Source organism: Pseudophryne corroboree, chromosome 5, assembly GCF_028390025.1.
Source record: "Pseudophryne corroboree isolate aPseCor3 chromosome 5, aPseCor3.hap2, whole genome shotgun sequence".
NCBI classification, from domain to species: Eukaryota; Metazoa; Chordata; class Amphibia; order Anura; family Myobatrachidae; genus Pseudophryne; species Pseudophryne corroboree.
In genome coordinates, this window is record NC_086448.1 from 413,674,968 (window position 1) to 413,694,766 (window position 19,799).

At 45.8% G+C, this 19,799-nt stretch overlaps 1 protein-coding gene across 4 annotated transcripts in view; it reads right to left on the reverse strand.

Moving 5' to 3' along the window:
• COL15A1 (collagen type XV alpha 1 chain) overlaps positions 1 to 19,799 on the reverse strand; it is a 596,673-nt gene that overhangs the window by 244,164 nt on the left and 332,710 nt on the right. For all 4 annotated transcript variants that reach the window (XM_063922777.1, XM_063922778.1, XM_063922776.1 and 1 more), the window contains one exon: positions 979 to 1,108. In XM_063922777.1, the coding sequence (XP_063778847.1) occupies positions 979 to 1,108 (130 nt within the window). The remainder of the gene's footprint in view (positions 1 to 978; positions 1,109 to 19,799) is intronic.

Below are 19,799 nucleotides of genomic sequence, written 5' to 3' on the forward strand. Positions count from 1 at the left end.
CTTACAACGAAAAAATGTGACATACTCTACATGGGCAAAACACAGTATTGCCTGGCCCTGTCTAAAAGTAATCTAGTATGCTGGTGTGTGGGCCAATAACATCTGCACCCCATAGTAGCCCCAGAGAGCACAGTAGTTCAGACATAGCTGAAGTTTGGGCTGCCCAGAACGGGTCAGCCAGGTCAAATCTGTTTTTCTTTTTTTTCTTTTATTTGAGGGGAAGGCTCTGAATTGGGATGATGATGCAATCCATTCATTGTGGACCCAGAAGGAGGTGCAGTCATGCAAGGTTCAAAGTACAGTAGTTCTTGATAGGTATGCACACATACTAAATAGTCCATATTACATATTATATGGAACAGAGAGTAAGCTAAACATAAACTAAACATAGTGGATGAAAATTATTTTTTATATACTTCCGGATTGTATGCATGGAAAAAAGAAGATGTTTATATTCACCTGTATGCATTATATGGATCGTTCCCATCCATCATCTGTATGATTGGTGTGCTATTTATCATCATCATCAAGTGAGCAAGATACAGTATATACATTTGAAAACATGTACATTTACACTTATGTCCAAGTATGTTTAACCCACGATTCCAGTCACACACCCTCACTGAACTTTGCCTACATTACAGCCCAATTATACCTCTCCAGGCATAAGAGGAACTGCAACTGAAAATGTACACCTGAGAGTACACAAGGAAAACATATGGGATGTGCTTGAACAAGATACAAAGGTTGAAAATGACAAAGTTCATTAAATGAAATATTGTTAATTTTATGTTTTCTAAATTTAACCTCACCCCATTCCCTACCTCCAATTTAATTTTATTTCTGTAACATAATGTTCTGCATGCTACATTGTCTAAATGTAAAATGCATTGAGCACTCAGAGGATAAACACCAACTCAATGTTTCCATGCCAACTTCAATGCATAAGACATAATAGTAATGCATTAGTGTTTTTACCTTGCTTCTTGCTTATGCCATTGGCTTGACTCATTCGTTCCATCACTTGAGCAGAACCCGAGTAATCCAGCTCTTCAACATGGCTTGAAACTGTAGGAGGTGCTTTTACTGGTCCAGTTATTGCTTTAAGCTGGAATAAACAAAGTCATTTCATACTATACATAATACCCATAATCTAATTTTGCACATAAATATGTAACCATTTGGCATACTGTAGTTCACATAAATACTATCAGGTAAATTAGTCAAATTCTGGTATTTTATTATGCTGCACAGGTGATTTTAGTAAAACAAATATTACAATGTTTTCAGTGCTTTATCCTAACTTAGATTAAAAAATACAAAAATATATAAAATTAATGCTCATACATTTTATTAAATGGAAAATCATGGAACCTAAATACACTCGGTCAGATGTAATTCTAATCTATAAATAAAATACTCTCCCCTGTCCTTAATTTGCTGATTCTGTGTACAATGATGTGCACATCTAGACAATGCAAATCCAGCCACCAGTCTTAGTTGATATAAACATCAACCACAGCATACCACACACAACCAGTGCCTGCAAAAATGCTCTTGCGCAGCTGAGTAACAACATATAACACTCCTTGTTCACCTGCCAAGTAAGGCTAATACACTTCTTTAATATTTTTCAATCCTCCTACCTCCAGTACCCCTTTGCCACTTTCAACATGCACCTGCACCACCACTTCTCCTTTACAGACATGACTTTGCCACATACTTCATAGACAAAATCAATGCCAATTAACAAGATATTTCCATAATCCAACCACTTTCACCTTCAATCCATTTTCAGGTCATAGTCATCCCATCTTCTATCGTATGCATACTGGAATTAATAATGCTGATATGCATGAATACCTCCCACCTTGGACAGCTCTTTTGATGAGATGTCCCTTGCGAAGAGAAGAGTTCCGGGTTTATGATCCTTCCAGATATCTCCCCAGGGGGCTTCTTGCTATAAGCAACACTATCTATAGATTGCGTTGCCTATCATGCAGAATCTCCGTAAAGTTTTGCAGCTCCATAGAATTTTATGGAAAATTCTGTGCCTATGTAATACATATGGTAAATACAGTATGCATTGTGGTAAACCTCTGAAAACTGCCATTTTCAGAGGTTTAACTGCATCATTAACTGTGATACATCCTGCCCATTGTTTTATTGATCCACTCTACTATCTTTTGCTACTGTATCTTTGTTATCTCCACATGGATGCCCAGATGTTACCTTAAGCACCACATTTTTAGAATATCTTAAAATGGGATCGAGCCCGCAGCGTGGCACGCTATTCTATTACCCAAGATGCAAACAAGCCTGTCAGTCATTCTCACATTAACTGCTAATTAATACTGCAGCCTCCTCTTATCTCCCATTCTACCTGCAACCTTCTCATAGCTCCCATTCTCAATGACCAGTATTCCCCAATTTAATCCAGCATATACCTAACCCCTAGTGCCCTAGTGTACACATCTACAATATTACAAAAGGTGGGTTTGAAATACACAGAACACTGTTGTCAGCAGAGGTTATATGGTAACATCTGTAATACTCACAATGAAGAGAAAGTGTAATACCTATATTCTTCTTACAGCACCAGACTATGGCCCTCATTCCGAGTTGATCGCTCGCAAGGCGATTTTAGCAGAGTTACACACGCTAAGCCGCCGCCTACTGGGAGTGAATCTTAGCTTCTTAAAATTGCGACCGATGTATTCGCAATATTGCGATTACAAACTACTTAGCAGTTTCAGAGTAGCTTCAGACTTACTCGGCATCTGCGATCAGTTCAGTGCTTGTCGTTCCTGGTTTGACGTCATAAACACACCCAGCGTTCGCCCAGACACTCCTCCGTTTCTCCGGCCACTCCTGCGTTTTTTCCGGAAACGGTAGCGTTTTTAACCACACGCCCCTGAAACGCCGTGTTTCCGCCCAGTAACACCCATTTCCTGTCAATCACATTACGATTGCCGGAGCGAAGAAAAAGCCGTGAGTAAAAATACTATCTTCATTGTTAAATTACTTGGCGCAGTCGCAGTGCGAATATTGCGCATGCGTACTAAGCGGAATTTCACTGCGATGCGATGAAATATACCGAGCGAACGACTCGGAATGAGGGCCTATGATACAATAGTCTTGACTGGCCACAGTGTAAAAGATAAATCAAGAGGGTAGTGGCTCATCACAATAGCCAGGCCTATGGCAATTGGGGTAAATCATTTATTAAAATAAAAAATGAGATTTATGGTAAGAACTTACATTTGTTAAATCTCTTTCTGTGAGGTACACTGGGCTCCACAAGGATAGACATTGGGGTGTAGAGTAGGATCTTGATCCGAGGCACCAACAGGCTCAAAGCTTTGACTGTTCCCAGAATGCACAGTGCCGCCTCCTCTATAACCCTGCCTCCCTGCACAGGAGCTCAGTTTTTAGTTAACCAGCCCAATGCAGTAGCAGGAAAAGAGACGACAATGGTTAGTAGCCACATACACCACACTCTCATGACAGGAGAAGTGTCAGCGGCTAATGCCATACCAACCCAAAGAAGCTAAGTGCGTCGGGGTGGGCGCCTTGTGGAGCCCAGTGTACCTTGCAGAAAGAGATTTAACAAAGGTAAGTTCTTACCATAAATCTTGTTTTCTGCTGCGGGGTACACTGGGCTCCACAAGGATAGACATTGGGGATGTCCTAAAGCAGTTTATTATGGGAGGGGACGCACTGTAGCGAGCTCAAGAACCCGGCGTCCAAAGGAAGCATCCTGGGAAGCGGCAGTATCGAAGGCATAGAACCTTATGAACGTGTTCACTGAGGACCATGTAGCCGCCTTGCACAATTGTTCAAGAATCGCACCACGGCGGGCCGCCCAAGAAGGTCCAACAGACCGAGCAGAATGGGCCGTAATGTGAGCAGGAGCCGACTGGCAATAGCCAGCAGAAACACCACCTTAAGGGAAAGCCACTTAAGATCAGCTGAACCAAGAGGTTCAAACGGAGACTCTTGTAACGCCTCCAAAACCACCGACACGTCCCAAGGAGCCACAGGCGGGACATAGGGAGGTTGGATACGCAACACACCCTGAGTAAAGGTATGCACATCAGGTAAGGTCGCAATTTTTCTCTGAAACCACACCGACAAGGCAGAAATATGAACCTTGAGGGAGGCCAGACGTAGGCCTAAGTCCAGGCCCTGCTGAAGAAAAGCCAACAACTAGGCTATACTAAACTTGGAAGCGTCATAATCGTTAGATGCGCACCAAACAAAGTAAGAATGCCAGACCCTATAGTAAATCCGAGCCAAAGCCGGTTTCCAGGCACGCAACATACTGTAGTTTGAATGACCGCCTCAGAAAACCCTTTAGCCTTTAAGACGGAAGCTTCAAGAGCCACGCCGTCAAAGACAGCAGGGCTAGGTCCTGGTAGACACAGGAGCCCTGAACGAGGAGGTCTGGGCATTGTGGAAGTAGAATTGGATGCTCTGACGACAGGCCTTGCAGGTCTGATAACCAGTGCCGCCTGGGCCACGCTGGAGCTATGAGAAGCAGAATTCCTTTTTCTTGCTTGAACTTCCGAATTACCCTGGGCAGGAGTGACACCGGAGGGAACACGTACGGCAGCCGAAACCTCCACGACACCGCCAGCACATCCACGAATGCTGCTTGAGGATCCCTTGTCCTTGCTCCGAAGACCGGAACCTTGTGATTGTGTCGAGACACCATCAGATCTACGTCTGGAAAACTCCACTTTTCCACCAGGAGTTGAAACACTTCTGGATAGAGGCCCCACTCGCCGGCATGTACGTCCTGATGACTGAGAAAGTCCGCTTCCCAATTCAGGACTCCCGGAATGAAGATTGCCGATATGGCCGGTAGATGGCATTCCGCCCAATGTAGAATCCGTGAGACTTCCTTTATTGCCAGACGGCTTCGAGTGCCGCCTTGATGATTTATGTAAGCCACTGTGGTGGCGTTGTCCGACTGCACTTGAACAGGACGGTTTTGAATTAAATGCTGGGCTAGGTTCAATGCATTGAAGACCGCCCACAATTCCAGAATGTTGATTGAGAGGAGGGACTCCTCCTTGGTCCACCGACCCTGAAGGGAGTTTTGCTCCAGCACCGCGCCCCAACCTCTTAGACTGGCATCTGCCGTCAACAGGACCCAGTTGGATATCCAGAAGGGACAATTGTTGGTCCTGGAGCCACCAGAGCAGCGACAGATGGACCTCCGGAGTCAATGAGATCATTTGAGACCTGATCCGGTGAGGCAGGCCGTCCCACTTGGCTAGAATCAGCCTCTGGAGGGGGCGAGAATGGAATTGAGCATACTCCACCATGTCGAATGCTGATACCATGAGGCCCAGTACCAGCATCGCCGAATGTATCGACACTTGCGGACGAGAAAGGAAGCAACGAATCCTGTCCTGAAGCTTCAGGACTTTCTCCTGACACAAGAACAACCTCTGGTTGTGAGTGTCCAATACCGCTCCCAGATCCACGTGCTCCGAGCAGGGATCAGGGAGGATTTCTTCCAGTTGATCAGCCACCCGTGGCTTGTAGAAACCGGACCGTCATATCTAGATGACGTAGGAGAAGTTCTGGGAAATTTGCCAGGATTAATAAGTCGTCCAGATACGGCAGTATCCTGACCCCTTGACGGCGGAGTACCACCATCATTACCGCCATAACTTTGGTGAAGACTCGCGGAGCCGTTGTTAAACCAAAAGGTAACGCCCGAAACTGGTAATGGAGGTTGCCAATAGCAAACCTCAGGTATTGCTTATGTGACGCTGCTATAGGAATATACAGGTAAGCATCCTGTATGTCCAGGAAGACCATGTAGTCCTCATGTTCCAAGGCCAGAACTATAGAGCGAAGGGTTTCCATACAGAACTTGGAAACCTTCACAAACCTGTTTAATGCCTTGAGGTTGAGAATGGGCCGGGAGGACCCATTCGGTTTCGGGACTAGAAACAGCAGAGAATAGTACCCCCGGCCCCTCTGCGCAAGAGGCACCTGTACTACAACTCCTGTATCCAGGAGGGTCTGTACCACCGAATGCAGAGTGTTTGCCATTGTCTGGTCCACTGGGACGTCTGTCTGGCAAAATCGATGAGGGGGTAGGTTTTTGAAGGCTATGGCGTAACCTCGAGTGACGACTTCCCGTACCCAGGCATCTGAAGTGGTCTTCAACCATTCCTGGGTATAACCTAGAAGCCGGTCCCCCACCCTGGGATCCCCCAGGGGGAGGCCCGCCCCGTCATGCGGCAGGCTTATCGGCCTTGGAAGCTGGCTGACGGGCCGCCCAGGCTCTTTTTGGCTTTGGCTTACCAGGTTTGGAAGTGCGGGCCTGCTTCTTGTACGCCTGACCTTTTGCTTTACCTGGAGGACTGGAGGAGGCATTTCCCAATTATTTGACAGCTCTGGCGCGAGGGGATAGCGAGCCAGCATCTTCTTTTGAGGCACAAACTTCGTACCCGAGTTTTCCCAGGGTTCCTGACGTATATCCACTAGGTGATCAGAGTGAGGTAAAACTTGTTTAACTACCTTCTGACGCTTGAACCTATCTGGTTTCATAGGAGGGACGGATGGCTCGGGATCATCCGTAATGTGTAGAATTAACTTAATAGCCTCCAAAAGATCAGGAACATCCACATGTGAACTACTCTCCCCATCAGCAGTATCTGAGTCAGAACCTGTGGGGTCAGTGTAAGTGCCGTCTTCATCAGATGAGGTGTCAGTGACGGCAGTGGATTGTGAGGAGACAAGCGCTCACTTAGAGGACCCCTTGGGCCTAGGCGAGCGATAGTCAGACTTTTTAGTAGTCAGGGACTGATTCAACTTCTTCAATTGAGCAGATAAATCATCTGCCCACGGCGGGTTAGCTGCAGGGACCACATACGGTTGTACCGGCATAGGGGGTCCCATAGGGGGTGTTAGTTTATTAACTAGCGTATGTAGAAGCGTGGAAAAAGCGGCCCACGGTGGGTCATTATGTACCTCCGTTGCCACAGTCCCACTGGGGGACAAGGAGCCCCCAGAACCAGAGCCCACAGCTGCTATATTCTCCTCATAGGGAACTGTGGCTTCAGCAACACCGGCAGTGTGTTCAGCCCCAGAACCGTTACCCTCAGAAGCAGACATGATATGACTTGCAGTATCAGGTAACACAGTACAATTGGCAGCAGCACTATACCTCTTACCCAAACCCCTGCGCAGTGGAGTCAGCAATAGCAGAGATAAAGGAGAGATATGGTGACTAAATCACAGAGAAAAATACGTATTAAAGTATATCTTTGTGTAAATCCTATATCAATATAACACCTGACGCACCAAGCCCCCTCAGGTTATAGAATATAGGGATAGCAAGTTGAGTGAAAGACACGAAATGGACACCACTCAGCTATCTATGCACACACAGATAGTCACAGTTTGTACAATGCAGAGGTTATTACTAACAATAATACTGCACTGGACTAGCTTATATATATAGCTATATAGTCAATAGATATAACACTGCACAGTAAGAACTGGATGTATATCACAGGGTAATTGTACTAGAAAACCCTGACTAAATGCACTCTTTCTTAACTAGCACTGTCTAAAAAAGCAGGTAGAATACTTAAGTGTCATGTAAAGTCACAGCACTGACAACCAGGCGGCTTTACGGGTGTGGTATGGAAGGTCGACAGTAACTAGGTCGACAATGTCTAGGTCGACCACTATTGGTCGACAGTAACTAGGTCGACAGGGTGTCTAGGTCGACAAGGTCTTTAGGTCGACATGTTCTAGGTCGACAGGCCGAAAAGTCGACATGAGTTTTTTATGTTATTTTGGTGTCGTTTTCTTCGTAGAGTGACCGGGAACCCCAATTAGTGCACCGCGTCCCCTTGCATGGCTCGCTTCACTCGCCATGCTTCGGGCATGGTGCCTTCACTCCGCTACCGCTTCGCTCGGCACAGATTACCGTTCCAATCGTAGTCCACGTGGATCGTTAAGTATGAAAAGGTTCAAAGAAAGAAAATGTTTTTGAAAAACTCATGTCGACCTTTTGACATGTCGACCTAGAACATGTCGACCTAAAGACCCTGTCGACCTAGACACCCTGTCAACCTAGTTACTGTCGACCAATAGTGGTCGACCTAGACATTGTCGACCTAGTTACTGTCGACTTAGAGACCGGATCCCCGGCTTTACACAGGAGGATTTGCCCAAGCAGTCCCAGGAACAGTGAAGCTGAGAGATAATGGCGCCCAGACACTGACAGGGAGTGAGGGAGAGACAGATATGCAGCTCCAGGGTGGGAACATTTGCGGGAAATGGCGCCCTGGGGCTGGGGGAGGGGCTTCAGGTCTAAGCCTTATCCCCCTGCTGGCAAAACCACCGGGTACTGTGGGCTACTGAAAATGGTTTAGAGAGAAAACCTGACCTGCACCCATGCCCTGGTGATCTAGTGGAATCGCCTGTACTGCCACAGTGTCCACCGCCAGCGCGCGCGGCCCGCCTCCCACTGACAGCGCTGGATCGAGATAAAGACCGGGTCCCGCAAGCGGGACCCACTCACCACCTCCCGAAGCGCGGCCACCCAATCCCGGAGAGCCACCATTGTGTGTGCCTGACGTGAAGAATACCTGAGCCTCCTGCTGTAGTTACCCGGCAACCAGGGCTCGGGAGTGTACAGCGCCGCTGGGGAGAGCTGGAGCTGCAGCAGTGAATGTCTTCTGACATTTACCACCACTGCTACCCTTGTAGTCTTCGCTTTTTTCTTCAAAAAAAGCTCTTCTCAGCCCCTCTGTTATGTGCCTGCTTGCTGCAGCACCAACTACAAAACTGAGCTCCTGTGCAGGGAGGCGGGGTTATAGAGGAGGCAGCGCTGTGCATTCTGGGAACAGTCAAAGCTTTGAGCCTGTTGGTGCCTCGGATCAAGATCCTACTCTACACCCCAATGTCTATCCTTGTGGAGCCCAGTGTACCCCGCAGCAGAAAGAATAGTACTTTCATATGTGGCACTACTGTTCCCAGCAAGCCCTGGCACCCATAAACCGTGTATATTTCTAATGTTTGTAGAAGCCCCACTGTTTGCACCTGTGCACCTGACCTCCAGTAGCTCCCAGAAAAGTCTAAAAAAGTATGATCTAGGGAAGCAGACTAAAGAGGATGGCCATGAATATGATACTGTAGTCCTTTAAATGAACACTAAAACACATAATGAAATGTAAAATATTTTTATTAACTTGATATTCCATTATTAAAATTAAATATATATTTTTTAAAATGTAATTTCTTCCTTTCAGAACCAGATTTTCCACAAGGCGGGCCTGCCTCTGAACTGTGTGATAAAACTGCCAGCACATACTCTAATCCTATTATCTTCTTTCTGACAGTTCATAGTACCACTGTCCAGAAGAAGGGTTTACCTGCTGAACCAGAAACACATAGAGAGATCAATGCTGCCAGTCAGAGGGCGTGGTGTGGGTGGAGCAGCACTCGTGGCTCCCACTCCAGCCACAACACACCCCGAGTATGCAGGCATTGATCTCTCAGTGAGGTGTGTGTGTGTGTGTGTGTGTGTGTGTGTGTGTGTGTGTGTGTGTGTGTGTGTGTGTGTGTGAATTGAGAGAATGGGAACTGTGTGATTATGGGTAGGAGAGCTGTGGGGAGGGATCTTGAGTGGGGAAAGCTGTGTGCATTTGTGGAGGCGGGGCTGGGGGGGGTTGTGTGTGATGGAAGTGAGAAAACTGTTTGGGGGTATCTGAATGAGTGGACAGATGCTGAGCTGTGTAGGGGGCGGTCTGTGTGAAACGGGGTGAGCTATGGGAGGGGGAATTGAGTGAGGAGGGAAGGCTGTTTAAGGGGGGAGAGAGATGTTTGAGGCATCTGAGTGAGTGGGGAGTGTGTGTGTGTGTGTGTGTGTGTGTGTGTGTGTGTGTGTGTGTGGGGGGGGGGGGGGGGGGTTCATGTGAGAAGGTGAAAACTATGTGAGGGAGGATCTGAGTAAGGGGAGAGAGAGCTTTTTAGGGTTCTGAGTGAGAGGGTAGAGGCTGACCTCTGTGTGTGGGGGGGGGGGGAGGGGTTCTGTGTAAGGGGTAGAGTTGTGAAAATGAGGTCAGAGCTGTTTAGGAGGATCTGAGTGAGTGGGGAGAGGCTGACGTGTGTGTGTGTGTGTGTGTGCGAGTGTGTGTGTGTGCACACAGCTAGGTGAGTAGGGGAGAGAGCAGTTTGGGGTATATCAGTGGGGAGAGGCTTAGCCGTGTGTGGGGTGTGTGTGGGGGGGGGGGGGTGAGATCTATGCAAAGAGTTGTCAGGGTTGCATAGAAATTGGATTTAATAAAAATAAAAATCAGATTTATTTGATTTAAATCGGTTTTTATTGATTTCAATCAGATTTTGGGGATTTATAGTAAATAGGATTTTTTTAAATTAAATTATTTTTAAGTAAACTGTTTAATTTTACATGTTTCCACCTTCTTTTAGTAATACATGATCAATTTTTTAAATTGAGAACAGTAACAAAATGAACACAATAATAGAATAAATACACACTGAAACGTTGCATCAAGAAGTACAATTAGGCTCTGATTTTCACTCAATCAGTTGTTTGAGTCTGAGTCAAACATGCACATGTCTTTGTCCACATCCTCACGTTTGTCCTAAACAGAAAAGGCTCTGTAGCATGCAACCAGTTAAGCTGCTTTATCATTTCCCAATCTGTTGCGTGTTATGGATTGTACAAAACCATACGTTGAAAAAATCCTTTCAATTCCTGCACTTGATGAAACTGCGGTGAACATCTGCTTCAGAAGATTTACTACAGAAATGTCTAACTGAAGTTAAGTTGCGTAGGACATCCACAAGGCTAGAGGAGATACTTGGTGTAGTGTCCACTTCAAACATGTATGGTGCAAATGGTTTCATGGATTCACGAAAGTTGATGATGACCGGCATAATTTGACGCTTATTGACATGAGCAAACTCTATTGCAGTCTCAATTTCAGCAGGACTATGCTTTTTTCCTCTGTACCTAGGATCAAGTAGATTAGCCAGCAAGTGAGCATCTGTGAGCGAAATTTTAGCTTTTGCCTTTGCCATCTTTATTACATTTGCTGTGGTGTCCAATCTCTTCAAGACCATCTAACACAGGGGTGTCAAAGACAAGGCCCGCGGGCCAAATCCGGCCCGCCAGACCTCGTCTGATGGCCCGCGGTGCCGCCGCCATGAAACCCCCTTCTCCCGAGTGCCCAGCTCGGGGGGGGCGGGGTTTCGCGGAATGACGCGATTGCGTCGTGACGTCACGGCGCAAACGCGTCATTCAACGAAACCCCGTCGGAGGAGGGAGAAGGGAGCCGCGCAGACGAGGAGGGAGAGGCGGCTGAAGAGCGGCGAGAACCGCTTCAAATGTAAGTCAGCCCCTCTCCCTTCCTCTCTTTCTCTCTCTCTCCCTCCTTCCACCACCTGCCACAATGTGTAAAATGGGGACCTGTACCTGCTGCTATGTGTAAAATGGGGACCTGTACCTGCCGCTATGTGTAAAATGGGGACCTGTGCCTGCCACAATGTGTAAAATGGGGACCTGTGCCTGCCACAATGTGTAAAATGGGGACCTGTACCTGCCGCTATGTGTAAAATGGGGACCTGTGCCTGCCGCAATGTGTAAAATGGGGACCTGTGCCTGCCGCAATGTGTAAAATGGGGACCTGTGCCTGCCGCAATGTGTAAAATGGGGACCTGTGCCTGCCACAATGTGTAAAATGGGGACCTGTGCCTGCCACAATGTGTAAAATGGGGACCTGTACCTGCCGCTATGTGTAAAATGGGGACCTGTGCCTGCCACAATGTGTAAAATGGGGACCTGTGCCTGCCACAATGTGTAAAATGGGGACCTGTACCTGCCGCTATGTGTAAAATGGGGACCTGTGCCTGCCACAATGTGTAAAATGGGGACCTGTGCCTGCCACAATGTGTAAAATGGGGACCTGTACCTGCCGCTATGTGTAAAATGGGGACCTGTGCCTGCCGCAATGTGTAAAATGGGGACCTGTGCCTGCCGCAATGTGTAAAATGGGGACCTGTGCACTATAAAAGGGGGCACATGGCTGGGCACTATAAAAGGGGGCACATGGCTGGGCACTTTAAAAGGGGGCAGATGGCTGGGCACATATAAGGCAGGTGGAGCGGTAAATTTTGGATAGACCTACAGATACAACCGGCCCTTTGATGGGGACCAAACTGCTGATGCGGCCCCCGATGAATTTGAGTTTGACACCCCTGATCTAACAGCTTCTTCCACACTGGTACGACCTCAATGATTGTGCAGTTGCGTCTTTGTGCACGATCCAGGGCTAGAGATACAGGTTTCAGTCGAGCCAAATAATCTTCAGCAGTCCGCTTAATATCAAGTTATTACCTTTGTTAATAATGTCTTGTGGGATATCATCTTTGTTTTTATCACATACTCGAACAAGAATGGGCCAGTTTTTCAGAAAGGACTCCAAACAGTCTGCCATAGTATTCTAGCTTACGTCACTTGGTAGTATATACTTGGTAGAATCTCCTATACACCATCCTTTATTCTCCCAAACTGAGCTATAAAAAAAAGAGGACTGCCCCCCACCTACACGTCTATCTCTTTCTTAGCAAAAGTTGTAGTTTTTTAACATTTTGATTTAAATCGTGATTTAATCATTTGATTTAAATCATGATTTAATCATTTGATTTAAATCATTTGATTTAAATTGTGCAACCCTGAGAGCTGTTTGGGTGGGTCCTGAGTGAGTGGGAAAATGCTGAGCTGAGTGTGCGTGGGGGTCTGTCTGTGAAGGGGAATGCTATGTGAGTGGGGGATCTGAGTGAAGGGAGAGATCTGAGTGTGGTGAGATCTGTGTAAGGGGGGAAAGAGCTGTCTAGGGGGGATCTAAGTGAGTGGGAAAAGACTGAGCTGTGCATGTGTGTGTGGGGGTAGTGGGGGGTGTCTGTGTGAGAAAGGGGATTACTATGAGGTAGTGAGATCCGAGTGAGGGGGAGAGATGTGAAAAGGGAGAGAGCTGTTTGTTGGAATCTAAGTGGGTGGGGAGAGGCTGAGCTGTATGTTGGGGGGAGGGGACTGTGTGAGAAGGGGAGAGCTGTGTTTGGGGGAGATCTGAGTGAGGGGAGAGAGCAGTTTGGGGTATCTGAGTGTATGTGTGTGACAGGGTCTGTGTGAGAGCGGGAGAGCTATGTAAGAAGACGGCTGTGTGGTAGAATCATAGTGTGATCGAGGGCTTTGAGTGAGGAGGGGAGAGCTGTGTGAGGGAGATATATATATATATATATATATATATATATATATATAGTCAATTTGATATAAAGAAGGCACTCACCAGACTTGTAATGAATTGCAAATAAATCTATTTATCAAACCTCACATCAGCAGCTTAATCATGGTTGGTCGACGTTTCGGTCCCAAACCGGACCTTTTTCCAGACCAGAATGTGCAATAATCCGAATCACAAACCAAATGACCCTCCGTGTGGAACTACAAGTACCCCTCAGGTCCCGCCCGTTAGCTCATCAACCAATCAAAATCCTTATCCTAAAGATCATGTAATCAGAAAATACCCAAGGCACACATCTCCTCCTATTAGAGTAATACAGCTAATTATAGGCATCATATTAATACTACTTAGCCAGTGAGATTGCGCTCACCTCTTTCTTCAGTATCCATTCACCGACTGGTGGAACGCACGCCGTGGGTGACCCGCATGGCATTTCCGCTGTCTCTAGACAGAGTATTACCACTTCCGGATGCGCAAGTAAACACTGGAACGCAGCGTGACACGCCGCGTTATATTAAGCTCAAAAGTCATCGTAGGCTACATATTAATAATATCAATCAAATAAATGTAGCTATAACGGTATTCAACATTAATGTATCACCTATTCTGATCCTAAAAAGTCAGGCAACCTAATCCGGCACCTGTAGTTCCACACCGATTCAAAAAAGCAACAAAATAGAAGCTTAGTAAAAGATACATATATACAAACATATACAAACAATACAATTGGCACTCACCAGCGGTAAAACTGATAAACCGGTGGCTCTTCACTTTATGCATATGAAACGTATAATCATTGACTGGATTCCGCCACCTCTACAGGGGGGTGATAGGGGTTTACTACTCCTGAAAAGGGAAGCCTATTGGATTCACTATTTAGGAACAGTGTCACCAAGAGGGCTAAATGAACAAAATCATCTAAGTATTTTTCTCTAAGTATATTGGACATTGGTTTCTAATAATTTGTTGCTAGTATTACTTTATTTTGGATTATGTCCATTTTGGGGTGTCCACCATGGTTATCCAGCGATTCAGTCTATCAGTAGGGATATTTTAATACTGTATTGTTTGTATATGTTTGTATATATGTACAACCCGCGGCGTGCGTTCCACCAGTCGGTGAATGGATACTGAAGAAAGAGGTGAGCGCAATCTCACTGGCTAAGTAGTTTTAATATGATGCCTATAATTAGCTGTATTACTCTAATAGGAGGAGATGTGTGCCTTGGGTATTTTCTGATTACATGATCTTTAGGATAAGGATTTTGATTGGTTGATGAGCTAACGGGCGGGACCTGAGGGGTACTTGTAGTTCCACACGGAGGGTCATCTGTTTTGTGATTCGGATTATTGCACATTCTGGTCTGGAAAAAGGTCCGATTTGGGACCGAAACGTCGACCAACCATGATTAAGCTGCTGATGTGAGGTTTGATAAATAGATTTATTTGCAATTCATTACAAGTCTGGTGAGTGCCTTCTTTATATCAAATTGACTATATTATGGGACCTTGTGGAAACAAGTCTTCTCCCTGGAATTCAGGCACCCCAGCAGATGTTATTGGATATACAGTGAGTGCCACTTCAACTTCTCTGTTTATATATATATATATATATATATATATATACACACACACACACACACATATATATATATATATATATATATATATATATATATAGAGCCTTTGTGTCCGGCACTCAATCCCTCCATATACGTTGCCCCGGTGCCCTCCGATACTCGTGTAATGTATAGGATTCCAATGGCGGCACTCAATAGGGGCTTGAAATAGCGTAAAAAAGGAGCCCAACCTCCAAATAGCAAGTTAACTTGCTATTTGGAGGTTGGTCTCCTTTTTAACGCTATTTCAAGTCCCTATTGAGTGCCGCCATTGGAATCCTATATATATATATATATATATATATATAGAATAAATATATATATATATATATATCTATATCTATATCCGTTTAATGCCTAGGACCCCGTGGGGGTCTTATCTGGCTCTGCTCCCTTTCATTACAGTATATTATGTCCCTGTGTCTGAGTCCACTGATCCACACATTGCATTTCATAAACCAAGGGCACCAAGTCACCTGGGCCTAGTTCAGGGCTGTACACAGGTTGGAAAGAAATGTTTTTCAACATATATTCAGTATGGTATTTCTACCAATATTCAGATTGGCTGCACGATTGCAATCGCACCACCCCTTACAATCTGCTTATTGTAAGAGGTGGTGAGACTGCAATAGTTGATAGTGATGACATAGCCTTCATCAATATCAACACCCAGCCCTATTCTTGGTGCAAGTGTTGCACCTGAAACCAGAGGAATCTCTTTTCTTCACTAACCTCTGATCAGTCCTCCATTCTGCCTGCACTCAAAACACTTCTCCTTAGTGTGAACCACCAATTGCGGCTAATAACACTAATAAAGCTGCAAGTGGCGATGCAACAGATATGTGAACAAAATTCCATGTGCTTGTCTACGGAGCAAGTGCAGTGCTAAAAATACAAGGGTCCAGAGGCGGAACTACCGCCAGTGCGTTGCACTGGGGCCCGCCACTGTCCAGGGTCCTAAAGCATGTAATAAGTCAAACTTACTCATTACATGCCGCTGTGTGCTGCGGGCAACCGCTGCCCGCAGCACACAGCCGCCCGGAGAGGAGAGGAGCACAGAGGAGCACAGCGGACACGGGGGGAAGGAGGAGGAGGGAGGTGGAGGAGGGAGCCGAAGCAGCGCTTTGTTACTGGTGGAGGCACTGCTGCTGCTGTCCCTCTGCTTCACTATAGGCTATCTTCCGCCGCTGTGAAGCGCATCCCAGCATTCACAGCGGCGGAGAACAGCCTATGGTGAAGGACTGGGACAGCAGCAGCAGCGCCTCCACCAATAACACAGCTCTGCTGCAGCTCCCTCCTCCACCTCCCTCCTCCTCCTTCTCTCCTGCCCGGGAATCGGGATCTCTGCCAGAAGCTGCACCGAGGAGCCTGAGCCAGCGGAGAGAGTAAGTATAATTCATTCTTTCTTTCTTTCTTTCTTTATTTCCAAAAAGGGGGACTGTCTGCCGTAATGTGTAAAAAGGAGGAATCTGCCTGCCGTAATGTGTAAAAAGGGGACGCTGTCTGTCGTAATGTGTAAAAAGGGCACGCTGTCTGCCGTAATGTGTAAAAAGGGGGACGCTTTCTGCCGTAATGTGTAAAAAGGGGGACGCTGTCTGCCGTAATGTGTAAAAAGGGCACGTTGTCTGCTGTAATGTGTAACAAGGGCACGCTGTCTGCCGTAATGTGTAACAAGGGCACGCTGTCTGCCGTTATGTGTAAACAGTGCACACTGCCGCTATGTGTAAGAAGGGCACGCGGTCTGCCGTAATGTGTAACGAGGGCACGCTGTCTGCCACTATGTGTAACAAGGGCACGCTGTCTGCCGTAATGTGTAACAAGGGCACGCTGTCTGCCGTAATGTGTAACAAGGGCACGCTGTCTGCCGTAATGTGTAACAAGGGCACGCTGTCTGCCGTAATGTGTAACAAGGGCACGCTGTCTGCCGTAATGTGTAACAAGGGCACGCTGTCTGCCGTTATGTGTAAAAAGTGCACGCTGTCTGCCGCTATGTGTAAAAAGGGGACGCTGTCTGCTGTAATGTGTAACGAGGGCACGCTGTCTGCCGTAATGTGTAATAAGGGCACGCTGTTTGCCGTTATGTGTAAAAAGTGCACACTATCTGCTGCTATGTGTAACAAGGGCACGCTGTCTGCCGTTATGTGTAAAAAGGGGGACGCTGTCTGCAGTTATGTATAAAAAGTGCACGCTGTCTGCAGTTATGTGTAAAAAGTACACGCTGTCTGCCGTTATGTGTAAAAAGGGGGACGCTGTCTGCCTTAATGTGTAAAAAGGGGGACGCTGTCTGCCTTAATGTGTAAAAAGGCGACGCTGTCTGCCGTAATGTGTAAAAAGGGGAATCTGTCCGCCGTAAGGTGTAAAAGGGTCTCTACCTGGTGTAGTGGTGCTACTGTGCAGCGTAATTTGAATAATGGAGACTACTGTGCACCGTTTTATGAATTGGTATTATTTTGTGACCACACCCCTTCCCCACGAAGCCACGCTCCTATGTAATTTTTGCGCGCGCCTACGACGCGCACTGCCCCTGTTTTGCATGCAGGGGTGGGGCTCCGATGCCATTTCTTGCACACAGTGCTAAAATGTCTAGTTACGGCACTGTTGCTAGGTATCCATTTCTCTGGCCCTGAGCAGGTCTCCCTCACCAGATCCTCTCCAGGGGTGAGGGGTTGGACTTGGATGGGATGAGGGGGGGTGGGGGGGGGGCAAAGCATTTTGTCGCACCTGGGCCCACCGCTCGCTAGTTCCGCCACTGAATCATCCCCCCTGTATGTACGGTTAGAAAAGCACCTTCCCCTTACACAGCAACCTGAGCAATGCTCAACATCACAACAATACTGGCTAGCAGCAGTAGGACTCTCGCATTTTTGTCACCCAGCCTTCAGCTAGTCTGCGCCTACTGTACGTGAGCCGGTTAGAAAATACAATGACAGGGCTTACTATAATGGGCCCAACAAATTCATACAGAATGAATGTTTAATGACAAGCAGACAGGGGTCGTGGCTTATAATCCATTAGAGCTAGACATGTTGCCACCAAGCTATCGTCAGACTATTATCTAACTTGTCTAGTCTATCCTCTACTAACAGAGATTGTTCCAGGCAGTATGTTATTGTGAACTAGTAAGCTCTTCTAGCACCTTTGCAAGCCATAGTTCATTATTTATTGAATAAAAACTATATTAAAAAAAAATGTTGCTTGTACTGTAAAAGTTTTCAACTCCCACAGACTGGCAGAAAAATGTCCATTGTGTTCAAGGTCAATTTTTAAAAGTTTGTGGAAAACAAGTAAAATGTGCTCAAATAGAATAAAAAGACTTTATAAAAAGTAGTTGGAGTGATAAAGCTAGCTTATCAGCCGTTATGTTTTCCAGTCAACCAAATAACATCTGTGGACTTGAATGAACCTTTCTGGTAATATAATCTGTTTATTATAATCTTGTTTTAATTAGCATCTAACTTTATATGTCTGATTATTAAAACATCCCCTACAGGCATTTAGCTAAACAAATATGTGTTCAGTTAACTTTTCATACGAGTAGTAACGTAAAAAGAGATTACGGGTTAATTTGACCAGGGCTGTTAACATGACAACAAAAAAGGCAGAATCTTTATGAAGTGTTGGAGAACTTTTGGCCTTCACTGACATAACTATTAACACAATCCAGCTGCAGGACTTGAATAAGAAAAGAGACCTACCATCACTGTGTAAAACTGTAGATACTCAGCACTTACTGCAAGTAAGACATGTTTAATGTTAGTAAGAGTCATGACTACACAAACACACGTGTGACCGCAGTGGACTGATTTTCAAATGCTCATTTCTTGAGAGATAAAAGTTATTTATCACCATTGCTTTGTAGTGAGTTAAACAAATCACGTGTTTCTCTAGAACTCTATGTACTGGATAACCACCAAAATAAAACTAAAAGCTGCCAAGTCAATCAAAATACACATGAATTTAATTTGATTTCAAGTACACTTAGCAGATGTATAGTTGGACAAGACACTACTAAAAAGGAGGTCTTTCTATGGGATGTAGTACGGTATGCCGGCGGCCAGGCTCCCGGCGCCGGAATCCCAACCGCCAGCTCGCTGCACTTGCCACGCTGCGGGCACGCTATCTATGCTCCCTCCAGGGGGATCGTGGACCCCCAAGAAGGAGAAAAGGTGTCGGTATGCCGGGTGTCGGGTTTCGCCGCCAGCATACTGTGCGCCGGGATCCCAACAGCCGGCAAACTGAAGACCACCCCTTTCTATGAACTACTCAGTAACTGATTTTGCTGTGTGACTACACCATGTCTGTGCAGCTATTTCAGTAGCCTAAAAGTAATTACTAGATATACAGATGTGTCCTCATACATCTTTGCTGCAGTCCTGCCAAACAGCACATCTTGACAAGCCAGGTCGTGTGAGATTCTTCTAGCACTGATTGTCTTTTTTGAAGAAAATTCGTCTTATTCGCAAAGCAGTGTGACAAGGATGCACGAGGAGACTGTACAGATTAATTTGATATATGAGTCTTGTACAGTATACTGTATCTGTGTGCAACTGAATCTGTACACAAAGTGCTACAATGTAGCAAATGCAGTTTTTTCAAATACAAGTTCAGTTCTGCTCCGTAAACAGTCTCAATCACATAATATACAAGCATCATACAGTGCATCCGGAAAGTATTCACAGCACTTCACTTTTTCAACATTTTGTTATGTTACAGCCTTATTACAAAATGGAAAAAAATATTTTTTCCCTCAAAAGTCTACACACAATACCCCATAATGACGTGAAATAAGTTTTTTTTTTAGATTTTTGCTAATTTATAAATAATAAAATACGAAGAAATCAATGGTGACACGGACGGGTCACAATATTATGAC